We start from the raw sequence: 13,887 nt of genomic DNA on the forward strand, positions 1-13,887 counted from the left end.
TGCCCCCTAGCAGTTGAGAAGTAGTCAAAAAGGGATTGCTGAGCGGAAGCGGCCTTTACTTCCGTAGGTGAGTGGAAGCGTCTAGAGGTCCTCCATAAGGTTTGCGAATACGCCTTTTTTCCGAGACGTTCGCAGGTAAATGAAAGTATTTTGACTGTCTTTCACCAGTTTAAATCTATATTGAAAAATGTAGGAGTTGTCTCAGAATGGGAGCCACGCAAACAATAGAGATGTTAGACAATGATGTGCTGCTAATGGAAGCGCCACTTGGATCGGCCCGTCGTATTATGCATACTAAGTATGGTACTTATGCAATAAGGTATTGTGATGTATGGTTTAAAATGATGATGAAGAGTGTTAGACCGTTTCCCATAATTGGTAGTTTTGATAAAGATGTATTAGATAATTTCCGGGATTACATCAGTCTGATGAGCTCCCGAGAGAAAAAGGTCAAATATTATGAATGTTTCAAGTTGTGGCAGCATGAAGGGGATGTGTGGCTTAAAAATGCGCAAGCGACGCAAACTAGCGTTGCGAGCGCATTGCCAGAGAATACATCCGCGATGCTGAATTGCAATGCGGGCGAGCCGCAAAATGGCGTGCACGTGCAGCAAGGTAGCGTTGCAGAAGGTATTGCCAGCAGTTCACGCGCACCACCCACACCTTATGTGGATGGAGGTGCAAGTACAGCTATCAAAAATACCCATAAAAATGTAACAAGCAATTTGTACCCTCTCTTAAGCAACTATAAAGAAAATGTTCATGATGTGGATGATGAGCCTATTGTAATGTCTGCCATTTCCTATGCTGTACAAATGATAGATGCTACACCACGACAATCACGAGTGGTGCCGCCATCTCCATCGGTAACAGCAAGGGAAGTGCTAACACCCTCTGCACCCGTAGAGGAAGTTGTTAATACCATACGTAGCAGCAACAGATTAAACCCCCCAGCAAGGTTACAAGGTCAAAGGTAGCAGCACTACCGGTCTGCATCCCATTCGGATAACAACCGTTCCGAATGGAAATGTAGATGCGAACGGTGTAGTGCCCACGAGGGAAGTGGTAATGCATTGTCCTTGAACAAGAGCAGAACTAAATTCCATCATAAATGATTTCCCCGATCTCAAAAAGGAACTAGCCAAATGTCAAAGATTTTTGAGGAATTTGGGTAGTTCTCATTAGCCAACTAATAAAGATTGGCGGGTGGTGTTAAGGGCCTGTCTACCGCGCAATACCGACATGACAAAATTTATCACGGATTGTGTATTGGATGGTGATGTTCGCTTAACAGACCAAGTAAACCAAGGTAACATTTCCCGCATTGTAACTCAATTGGGTATATATTTTCCAGTAGTAGTTAACTGGAACAGAATTTCACCGTAAAGCAAAAGGAGAGTGAATCTGCAGAGGAGTATTGCGACCGGGCTCTGCAGGCTATCACCCAGTACACTGGGATAGAAGATATTAAAGATAGCACTCACCACAGGGGAATGATAGTCACGGTACTCATGGACGGTCTTAAGGAAAATTTAAAGATTCAGGTTCAAACATCACAACCTGGCTGGAGGGGAGTCACAATAGATACACTCATAGAATCTGCCATAGAACATGATAAGAACATCTCAAAGAAGAGAGAGACCCAGAGCGAAAAACTAATGGCTGTCAGTATTCAAGCTCTGGAAGAAATGATGGTAACATCACAGCCAACAGACACACTTGCATCTACACACACACCTACACCTGAACAGTTATATGCCCTCACTAACCCCAAGCAACAGCAAACACAGCTCTATTCTACTAACCCTACGCAATTGGGTATATATTTTCTGGTGGTAGTTAACTGGAACAAAATTTTCACCATAAAGCAAAAGGAGAGTGAATCTGCATAGGAGTATTGCGACCGGGCTCTGCAGGCTATCACCCAGTACACTGGGATAGAAGATATTAAAGATAGCACTCACCACAGGGGAATGATAGTCACGGTACTCATGGACGGTCTTAAGAAAAACTTTAAGATTCGGGTTCAAACATCACAACCTGGCTGGAGGGGAGTCACAATAGATACACTCATAGAATCTGCCATAGAACATGATAAGAACATCTCAAAGAAGAGAGAGACCCAGAGCGAAAAACTAATGGCTGTCAGTATTCAAGCTCTGGAAGGAATGACGGTAACATCACAGCCAACAGACACACTTGCATCTACACACACACCTACACCTGAACAGTTATATGCCCTCACTAACCCCACGCAACAGCAAACACAGCTCTATTCTACTATCCCTACACAACCACAGGTCCCACACTACTCACAAACTTCATATCCCCCACAACCCGTGTCTTCATCCGATCCACGAATATGTTTTAATTTTAACCAGCCAGGACATTTAATTAAAAACTGCAGAGTAAAAAGGGTAGGACTCCCAAACCAGAGAGTACCTAGATTTCCCCATAAGGGATATGCACAGAGAACAGCAAATGTCCAGCAGGCACCAGCTCCAATTGTGGCCGTTAATGCTTTATTGGAGAATGGTAGCCAACGCTAGGGGTCAGGTCATACCTGTAGTCTACAGATAGTCAGGTTAACAGGAAGTACTAGGGAAGAACCGGTCATGATGGTTGATGTAGCTGGTACTGAATATCCTTTTCTTGTAGACACAGGGGCGACCAGGTCAGTGATAACATCTCCCGTTAATTTACAGGTGACCAACGAGACAGTACCAACAATAGGTGTAACAGGTAAAGTGGAACATTATCCTTTAACAAAGTCCACAGAGGTTACTATTGGGCCGTTGCATACCGAGCATTCTTTTCTTTTGGCTGCTGCGGCTCCCACTAACCTGCTGGGTAGAGACTTGTTATGTAAGATGGGATGTGTTATATATTGCACCCCTGATGGTGTATTTTTAGATATCCCTGAGAGAGTTTCGCACGAGGTGCGGGATATGTTGGACACTCCCCAAAGGATAATGTATCACTCTACTAGTTTAAATGAAAATCCATCCCAGGTAGATCAAATGTTGTCCCAAATTCCAGATTCCCCTTGGACTAAGGATGGACAGGACACTGGATTAATGGCAAACGTAAGCCCCGTAATGGTAAATTTGAAAAGCGGTGGGTGAGTTCAGCGGACATAATGATACACACGATTGTATGGAATATCTGAATCAGACCTTTACTGCTAGACCTGACATACACGACACACCTTTAGAGAAGGTAGATGTGACTTTTTACACGGATGGGAGTTGTCATAGACAAACAGACAGAGGTGAATTATGTACAGGTTATGCTGTTGTAAATGACACAGACATCATAGAAGCTAAACCTCTTGGTCCTCCTCACTCAGCCCAGGTGGCAGAGTTAGTAGCACTAACAAGAGCGTGTGAACTGGCAGCAGGCAAATCTGCTAACATTTACACTGACTCGAGGTACGCGTTCAGGGTGGTGCATGATTTTGGGGCTCTATGGCGTCTGAGAAATTTTATGACAGCAGCAGGCACACCAGTTGCACATTCCCGACACATAAAACACCTTTTAGAAGCAATCCAACTGCCCAAAGCGGTGGCAGTAATCAAGTGTAAAGCACATTCATGTGAGGATGATCCGGTGTCATTGGGCAACAACAAAGCCGATGAAGCTGCAAAATGGGCGGCAGGGTTAAAAATGTTTTCTCCCACTGAAAAAATGATGTCTTCCAAACAATTGATATGTTGAAATTAATTGAGATGCAAAATTTGTGTTCAATTCAGGAAAAGTCCATGTGGAAGTCCAAGGGATGTGGGCAAGAGTCCTCTGGGCTCTGAATGGACAGACAAGGTAAGCCAGTAGCCCCCAAGGCATATTACCTCAGCATGGCTGAGGCAGCACACGGTCTGACTCATCTGGGAAAGCAAGGTATGTGCAAGTTGGTGAGAGCATACTGGTGCGCACCAGGTTTTTCTTCACAAGCAAAAAAGATAGCAATGTCCTGTTTGACCTGCTTGATGAAGAACATAGGTAAAGCGATCCCTACCAAACCGTCCCACATTCCACCGACTGATGGACCTTTCCAGGTGATACAAATTGATTTCATCCAATTACCACCCTGCAGGAATCTTAAGTATGTATTAGTGTGCACTGATGTATTTTCTAATTGGGTTGAGGCTTACCCAGCGGCCACTAATACTGCTGCATTTACTACCAAGAAAATAGTTCAGGAATTTGTATGCAGGTACAGTATCCCTAAAATCATTGAGAGTGACAGGGGTACTCATTTCACAGGTGATGTTTTTCAAAATATGTGTAAGCTGATGTGTATTAATAGTCGACTTCACACCCCCTACCGACCGCAAGCCAGTGCCAAGGTAGAGAGGATGAACGGGACTATTAAAAATAAGTTGAGTAAAATCATGGCAGAGACTGGACTAGGATGGCCAGAAGCGTTACCTTTGGTCCTATATAGTATAAGGACCACTCCTAGACCCCCTCTAAATCTGTCCCCATTTGAAATACTGTTCGGTAGATTATAAGTCCACAGGAAGACTTGAAGGGTAACAACGAGGTAACTGTAAAGTATCTTATATCAATGAGTAAGCAGTTAAAACAACAGCAGCAGAAACTCAAATTGTTGTCCAATGATATGCCTGAAACTAACTGTCATGATGTTGAACCAGGAGAATATGTTATGATCAGAAATTTCTTGCGTTCAGGTTGTTTGACTGATCGGTGGGAAGGTCCGTACCAGGTGCTACTGACAAGTACTACATCTTTGAAGGTGGCTGAGAGAGATACCTGGGTCTATTCCACTCACTGCAAAAAGGTCAACCAACCGGTGGAGAAATGAGTCGGAGACAAGGCTGATAGCGTGGACCTGTCACTCGTGAGCTTGTTCTGGGAGGATTGAAAAGGTCGTAGTGAGATACCTGAACTAAAAGAAATCTGCAGGTCTTTTTGTGGCAATGGACGTGCCTGCTGTGTTCATTTTCATGTTCTCTTTTAGAGTGTTCACCATCCTGGTCAGTTCAGGAATGTCCGGTTTCTGTGAAGGGGGACCGATTGTGGAGAAGGGAGTTGATGGCAGTGCTGATGGAGTGGAGTCAGAAGAAGTGCAATGCCAATTAGGGGAGTGTCTGACCAATCTTAGAACTGTTATTGTTAAGAGAGCTGTTATTCCGGATACTCAGGGACGGTGTGGAGGTTTATCGTCTGAAGATTCCTGTATTTGTGAGCTAGTTGATGAGAACTGTATCCAGCGGTGCCAGCCTAAATATAACCCGTACTGGGGTGGGTATCCTTTAGAGGATTATCATAGCATGGTAGGCAAAGTGTTAAATCAAACTGATTGCTGGGTGTGTTCACATGTGCCACAGGGACAGCATAATGTAGGGTTGGTGCCATTTCCGCTAAATATCACGGAAATTTTAGAATTACAGAAAGGGAAGACATTGGATGGAAAATTCCTCTCATCCAAACCACCTCATTTCAAACTCTATCAATTCCAAGTAGATAGATCACTTTTGTGTTTAAACATAACCAACCCCAATAAACCCGGGAGTTGGGAAGTGACAGGGAATAATCAGACGATGACCTTCTCACAAAGAGCTGATAATGAGTCCATAAACCATGATCTGTTACGCTCAATTAAATCTAGTGGTAGACATTTTAGGTACCGGTATGCATTGAGTTCCACCAAAGAAATTATTGGTAAGGTGCCAGATGGTTATTGTGTTAAAATAATACAGCCAGAGACTTGCATGTACCAGATGGAAGACCCAGAAATAGGATTGTTTGCAAGGGAAATGTGCTTAATGATAATGATGCATACCATTCCTTATGTTCTCCCTGATACTTTATATGTGGAAGAAAAGCGTATAAGTGGCTCTCCCCGAGTTCCGAAGGTTTGTGTTACCTGGGAAGAGTAGTCCCAGAAGTTATGACCCTCACACATGTTGAAATGCTTGGTGTACATAAAAACACACCATCACCATATCTTCACATGCAATATGAACACAGAGGCAAATGAAATATGATACCTGGTGACGTGCATAAAGCCACTCAGTTAATTAGTGAGACAACTGGCTTTCAAGTTTTAGTCGCATTGGATCCCACCAGGATCGCTCGGGGTACATTAAATTTTAGATATATTCAGGAACTTGCTAAATTAATAGATATCTGTTAACACACAAAAACACACCATCACCATATCTTCACACGCAATATGAACACAGAGGCAAACGAAATATGATACCAGATGACGTGCATAAAGCCACTCAGTTAATTAGTGAGACAACTGGCTTTCAAGTTTTAGTCGCATTGGATCCTACCAGGATCGCTCGGGGTACATTAAATTTTAGATATATTCAGGAACTTGCTAAATTAATAGATAATATCACCGAGATGTACGATGACACATTCAGGTATACAGGGAGAGAATTGCAAGCGTACAAGAAAGAACTGGTGCAACACAGGCTAGTGTTAAATTATTTAACTGCTGTTACTGGAGGGTACTGCATAACTTTGGCCACCCAATTTGGAGTAAAATGTTGCACCTATGTCACCAATGATACCAGCGACCCCAAGAAGGTGATAGACCGAAAGATGGATGAAGTTCTGCAGCTAAAATGGGAATTTCGTAAGAACCATAATGCTTCAGTGGCTGAAGTAGGGGAGAAGATAGAAGGATGGGTTTCATGGCTGAACCCAGTGAAATGGTTTTCAGGTCTAGGGGAATGGGTCCAGGAAGTGATCGCCAGCATAGGCAAATTCTTAATCCTTATACTGACTGTCATCATAATAATTGGCATATGTGTCTAGTGTGTTCCTATTGTGTTGAAGTGTGGAAAATGTAAAAATAGAGTAAAACGAAAGAACGAAATTATGATGGTGGTCAGTATGAATACTGAGGTAAATACAGAACTGCATTACAACCCTGAACTAGGAAATACCATCATTTAATGTATTATATTTAGACATGTATAGAATGTATTATTGAAATGTTATTTTAAAACACCTCAGATAATGTAAAGTCTCAAATTTCCCCTTCAAGACTGCCTTTATAGGACTGGTGTATCCCCACACCTTTCACATGATCTTCCAAGATCCGTGGTGTGCGTATAATAGTAGTTTTATGTCCCCACTCAGAGACACATTATTGTGGACTAAGAACCACCTTGTGCCATCCCATAATAACACTAACTAGTATATAAATGTAAGTCTAAAGATTATATTTTAAAATCAGATTGTGATAGCATGTTGTTCGTTATCAAAGGGTGGACTGTCGAAGCTGGATTATTGGCTGAGACAAGATCAGTATAAAATTGAATCGCAGCGACGCCATCTTGCGACTGGCCACAAGACGCCATCTTGGAAATGAAATCGCAAGACGCCATTTTGCGAATGGCCGCCCAAGCACCATTTTAGATAAACTCACATTTTAGTACATGTGGCGATATTACTATTAGCATTATGCAATTGCATCTTACACCATTTCTCATACACACATTAATACGCACAATTGCACAGTTAACTAGTCGCATATTAGTGAATACATAAGATTCTGTATGAAAACGCTGAATATTAGCTTCATGCACCCGCATCTGCCCCATGTTAACTAGCGTCTTTACATCAAACCCCACATACTCACACATTACATATTCACATACAAGGTTCCATAAGCTTTAAGGTATAAGATTCAAGTATGCACATTTACTATAATTGCTATGAAATAAAAATTATTTTGTAACTAAGGTTTTATATTTGATAAGTAAGCCATGTTTGGTATTGTACTGATACGTACTCTGTCAACAGTATTCCGGTAACATCGATGTAGAGATCGCAACAGGCATTCTCAACTTATGGACCTCAGAGACTTCAAGCAACAAAATGTACATTATATGACCAACTGTTAGGATTTGCATGAGGCGGGAAACCAGAGACCACCAGTTGTTAGAGGCTGGACTGTGTCTATTTGAACCAACCTGTTAGATGCCTTGTAACATATGCCCTCTCCTTTAGGACCAATGGTATTAGCAACAAACTTCTCTATTGTGTTGTCTATTTCTGGGGGGTATAAATATGTGTGCTCTGACCCTGGGTTTCTTGTCTTCGTGCTGAATGCTGATTGACGGGCATTTCTTGCTGATGCCTACATCTGGTCCAGAAAGCGCTGCGTATGTATAACTGTACTTGGGTCTGTATAATTCCTTTGCGCTAGAATTTAAGATCATCGTATGTAACTGACTGTACTTTTACTTGAATAATACTTTGTGCTTTGGAACCACAAGTTCTAGGTCTGGAGTGTTTATTTACTGTATGACTGCGTACGCAAAATAACGTCATCCTTAGAGGTTTATAGGCAGGATATCAGAAGGTATAAGCAGGGGTGTATAGAGGTTCAAAGGCACAACTATCTCCTCTAGCCCCAAAGTGCGCTGTCTTGGAGTTATCCTGGACTCCTCCCTCTCCTTCAAACCACATATCCAGAACCTCTCACAGTCCTGTCGTTTTCATCTTAAAAATATTTCCAAGATTAGACCCTTTCTCACCCAGGATGCCACTAAAACCCTCATACACTCATTGGTCATCTCCAGATTGGACTACTGTAACCTTCTCCTAGTTGGCATCCCCAAATCCCTTCTCTCCCCTCTCCAGTCTGTCCTCAATGCTGCTGCTCGGCTCATCTTCCTCTCAAAATGCTCTGCATCTGCCTCCCTTCTGCTACAAGCTCTCCACTGGCTCCCCTTCCCTTGTAGAACCCAATTTAAGGTTCTCACACTCACTTACAAAGCCCTCAGCCATTCCTCTCCCATTTACATCTCTGATCTCATCTCCCTTCACACTCCTGTCCACCCTCTTCATTAAACAAGTGCACGCCGCCTCTCATGCCAATCGATTACTTCCTCCCGCTCCCGCCTCCAAGATTTTGCCCGCGCTTCTCCCCACCTTTGGAACTATCTCCCGCTTCCCATCAGACTCTCCACCTCTCTTCAATCCTTCAAACGGGCTCTCAAGACCCACTATTTCCTCAAAGCCTTCCAGCTCTCATCTTAACTTGCTGCTACATACTCCTTCCTCCCTGCCTACCCCATTTTGTTTCACCCCTGTTTGTCTGTCCCTCCCCCTTAGAATGTAAGCTCCTATGAGCAGGGCCCTCTACCCTCTTGTGCTTCTCCTTACTCTACCTTCATCTACTTCTTACTCTCTACCAGGGCACCTAACACTTGGTTGCTTTGCATTGTTGCTTATCTGGGTGTTATGGTCGCGAATGTAGCAATGTATTTATCCATGTCCTGTAATGTATTGTATTGTACTGTACTGTAAGTCACTGTAAATCAATCTATTTGTTTATGTACTTTATAAGGCGCTGCAAAACACTTGTGGCGCCATATAAATAAACGATAATAATAATAATAACAGATTCCCCCATTCACATTTTTTTTTAGAACGCCCTCCAGGCCGTTCGCATAGCTGTGGGTGACCATCGCGACCATCAGGCTTGCGACGAGAGCATTGTGGTAGGGTCTCATTGCCGCAAGCCCCAGAGAGCTTTCGGCTCCAACAGAGACGAAATCTCTTCCACTAACACCACTCGTGATGTCAGTGGGGCCGCCCCCAAACGGAGGCGTTCACATGGGAACACCTCCGTCTGGGCAGCCACCCCCCCCGGCCCGCCCACCAAAGGGGGCGTGCTGTCACTCAACATCGACAGCAAGCCCCCTTTGGTACAAGACCCGGAGCGACAGAGTGCCCGTCGCTATCCGGGTCTCGCGCATGCGCATGACGGAGCCGGCTCCATCGTGCGCATGTGCACTGGCCCACCATCGACCCGGTTGCAAGCACACAGCGCTTGCGACCGGGTCAGAATCAGGCCCTGACTCCCTGCCCCTGCGTTTTCTTGTAAAGAAGCCCGGGCCCCATCGTGCATGCGCAGGTACAATTTTCTGCAGTGCAATGGGGAAATCGGGGAATTGTTTATACCTTGTGGGATCATGGGAGCTCCCATCTTAATTCAGGAGGCTCCTGCGGTGATTGGAAGGGTAGGCAAGCATGCCTAACTAAAGGTGCCCATCCACTAGCCGATTACACTGTACGACGGCTCGATTACGATATATCGTAATCATGCAATCGCTCAGTAATCGGCGCAAATCGTGCACAAATCATGCATCCAAATGTCGAAAACGATCAGTGATGCACGCTCCCGCTGGTCGTTTCCGACATCAATCATCGTCCAAAAATGCAGGACAATCTGTCGATAATGACAGATTGGTCATGTTCGGGGATGATTGATGTGCCTACACTGAATGATCAATCGTTCAGTGTAGGCACTGCACCCCCTAGGGAACGACGGTACGATTATGATGTCGTAATCGTACCGTCTTTCCCTAATCTACTAGTGGATGGGCACCTTAACAGGTTAATAATATCACCACAATCTCTCTCTGCATTCACATATATTTTGTTAATTGTATTAAATAGCATAGAAACCTATAGGGGTTGTGGCTGCTGTTGTAAATGGAGGGACTGCAGCAGATATCTCCTATATCTGCTACGGGCCCTCCTTCATACATTGGGGTGATACTAAATATTTGCGGGTATCCCCCAAAAATGGGTATTTCAGGGAGTATACAGCAAAATTTAATGATAAACATTAGTTAACTGTGTAGGCTGGTGATGGCAGCAAAATTGCCCTCACTCCCACCGCCGGGGAGGCAGTTACCTCCTGAAAGTCGTACCACCGGCAAAGACCCATGGAATTCGGTTAAGGAAAGGCTTTCCCTGCACAGCCCTCTTAAACTGGCTCCCACAGTAACCGCTTTCACTGAATATTATCACAGTGCTCAGCTCACAAGCACTGTCACACCCGAAGTGCATAAAGATGCTTGCCCAGGGCCCTACAGGAACCAGAGGAAAGTGCGTTATAAAGAGCACCCCTGTAAATTACAAGACTGGTATTTAAAGCACCAGCCTATGGTTACAGGGCTGTACTCATTGTACGTTTGAACAGAAAGAGAAACATCATATGGGGAGAGCACTATGGGTCCCATCTTGAGGATCCTTACCAGTTACTCCTCACCAAATTTGCTTTGATCACTGAGGACTCCTTACTCACCCATCAATGAGAAAGTAGCAGTGTCCATTCACCTATTACAGCGGTGGGGAGCGTATACGGCCCGAGAAATCATTTGGTCCAGCCCTCCCATAACTGTGGACTCCTGAGAGCCGGCGGCTGCGGGAAGTGGAAGTGCTGCGGTTCATGGTTGCCTATGTCTGGGGAAGCGGGAAGGAGACTGGATATCGGGGAGAGTGACCGGTCACCATAGCAATGGGCCCAAGCCGTGCAGGCTGAAAGCCCCCTGGTGAACCACGGTTACTCGGGAGCCGGTGGAAGAGTTCCCAAAGTCGCAGTGACTCAACGTGGCTCAGAGCTGTCACCATGAACAGGAAGAAAGGAGACAAGGGCTTCAAGAGCCTCCTGCTGTACAAACTATAACTATCTCTATATGTATGCTGCTCCTCTCACTTACATACACGTGTGCACAGCTGCTCTCGTCTATATACATACATATGTGCACTGATCATCTCATTTATATGCAGTACATATATATGTGTGCTGCTCATCTCATCCATCCATCCATGTGTGTACTGCTTCTCTCATCGATATACATACCAGAATAGTGTCACACCATACATACCACAGTACATACATACCATAGTAGTGTCACAGGGCTGATGACAGCCCTGTATGCCTGCTGTGCTGCCATAGTAACAGCCACACTGATGTAACACAGGAAGTGAAGCAGGCGTACAGGGCTGTCATCAGCGGGTGAGGATACCTCAGGGCTGCCTCTCCACCTTGCCTGTCACATGACCAGGAACCATTTGGACTGCCCCTTCAGGCGGAAAAGTATCGCGCTTATGCTCGATTATCCCTGTTTTCAATTACAAAGGACGCGAAAAATGGACCATGCAAAACTGCAAGCGGCAAAAAAAATTGGGAATTTTCTGGAAATCATCCTGGCACCCCGCTAAAGATGTCCAGACATGGGGGATCACTATGGGTACCCCCATTTTTGCCTGCTGAAGGGAAGTCCGGTTAGTAAACAGCCGCGGCAGGTGCATAAATGCGCCTGGAAGAAGGTGGTGAAGAATAGCACTTAGCTTTTTTTTTTTTTTTAAAATAACTATGCCCATCAAATTTGGGGTACATGAAAATGGGTGCAAGCATATTTTTAAGTCCCTAAAATGATTTTTAAAAATTCTTCAAAAATGCAATGAAGAAAACACCTGCCGCATGCTTTGGAACCCCTCTGGATTTAATTTGGCTATTTTAAAAGTGTGTTCCCTAATTATTTTTTTTTTACCCCCAAAATTAAAGTACATTTTGTGGGGTGTCCCGATTTTTTTTTTTTTAAACTTTTTTTTTACATACATTAATTTTAGGGGCCATTCCCAGGGATGCAGGCTATTTTTTTAAAGCTTGCACCCCTAAACCCCAATTCTGCACTTTATTTCGACAGCTAACCTCTGGAGAAAACTTATCCCTGTTTTTTTACAAAGACTTTTCGCACCGTCAAAAAGCCTTTGTAATAGAATACGGGGAAAATTACAATAGGCGAAAATGACGTTTGGGTTTTTGCCTGTAATTGAATACGGGCCTATGCTGGAGGCACTGTGGCTGCATTGGTACCTTTCACATTTGGTGAGAATGTACCCTGGTATCTGCATTTGGGGTAAGGTTTGCACCACGATACCTACCGATCCCTGTGTTATGTTATTATGCTACCCTATTAAAATTCTCAGCAGACCTCTTGATAAATTGATTCAATATGTCTGTATCGCAGCCTGATCCTCAATCGCTATGGATTGTAAGGGAAGAGATTATTCAAATTACGTTGTCATGATGTGCCTGACGCCGCCCCAGCTCCTCCCCTAAATGGCCTCAGCCTGTCAATCAGGCTGCGGAGTCCGGGCACTGTGAGAGATCTCGCAGAAGGAGATCTGCACATATGCAGTACAGATCCTGCGCATACGCAGATATCCAAACATCAAAGTTGGATGTAAACCATTGAGTTTGGGTAAAACTCAGAATCAACCCCATTGTACCTATGTACCTATATTGCAGGCCTTGCCATCCTGTGGCTCTCCAGCTGTTGTGAAACTACAAATCCCAGCATACCCTCCCACCGATCAGCTTGCATATGCAGTGCAAATTCAAGCAAGATACACTGCACAAGGTGGCTCATTTTCACTCTCTCACCTGATCCCAAGCATCCAGCAGGAATACATCATCTTCAGCCAAGTCGTCTTGGATGTAATCTGTGATTTCAGTTGCAACAAAGGTTCCTGTTTTATTAGAACATTCAAATAGGCGTGGGCTAATGCTGAGTGTCTGTTCCTGCAGCCTGTAGGGGAACAAAGTATTATTCAAAAGTGTTTTTTTTTTTTTATTTAGAAATTCATTACTGTGGCACACACAGAGTCACCTTTTGCATTAAAGTTTTGCAATTACCTTATTACCTTTGGAGGCAGACATTTTTTGTGATGAACAAATGAGAATACATGAGTATCAACATCACTCAGAAAACATAGCCTAAATAAAAAGTGCCTCATGCCTCGGTGATGTCACTAGTTTTAGCATATTCATAGACTGCCCTCTCTTTACTATTTGTTGAGGCCACAAAGTGTCTGCCTTCTCTGCTCGCAGATGATAGGTATATTATAAAGGATATGCCATGTGAAGACGTAAATGTTCTATTGCGGCATTCACTACTCTGTTAATAGAACATTCCTTGTATTTATTTATTTAAAACACCCTTTCTCTAAAATGTGATCCCCCTCTTTGTGGCAGATTCAATGAAAGTACACAATGAGGGTAATTGTGGGAGGGAAACATCGCTCATTTTTCCA

The 13,887-nt window shown here is 44.0% G+C and overlaps 1 protein-coding gene across 1 annotated transcript in view; it reads right to left on the reverse strand.

The window, feature by feature from the left end:
* The window catches only part of VIL1 (villin 1), a 129,900-nt gene that overhangs the window by 42,264 nt on the left and 73,749 nt on the right, over window positions 1-13,887 (reverse strand). The window contains exon 16 of the mRNA XM_088472416.1: window positions 13,238-13,382. Within this exon, the coding sequence (XP_088328542.1) occupies window positions 13,238-13,382 (145 nt within the window). The remainder of the gene's footprint in view (window positions 1-13,237; window positions 13,383-13,887) is intronic.

Source organism: Taudactylus pleione, unplaced genomic scaffold, assembly GCF_031769625.1.
Source record: "Taudactylus pleione unplaced genomic scaffold, aTauple2 ptg000122l, whole genome shotgun sequence".
Taxonomy (NCBI): Eukaryota; Metazoa; Chordata; class Amphibia; order Anura; family Myobatrachidae; genus Taudactylus; species Taudactylus pleione.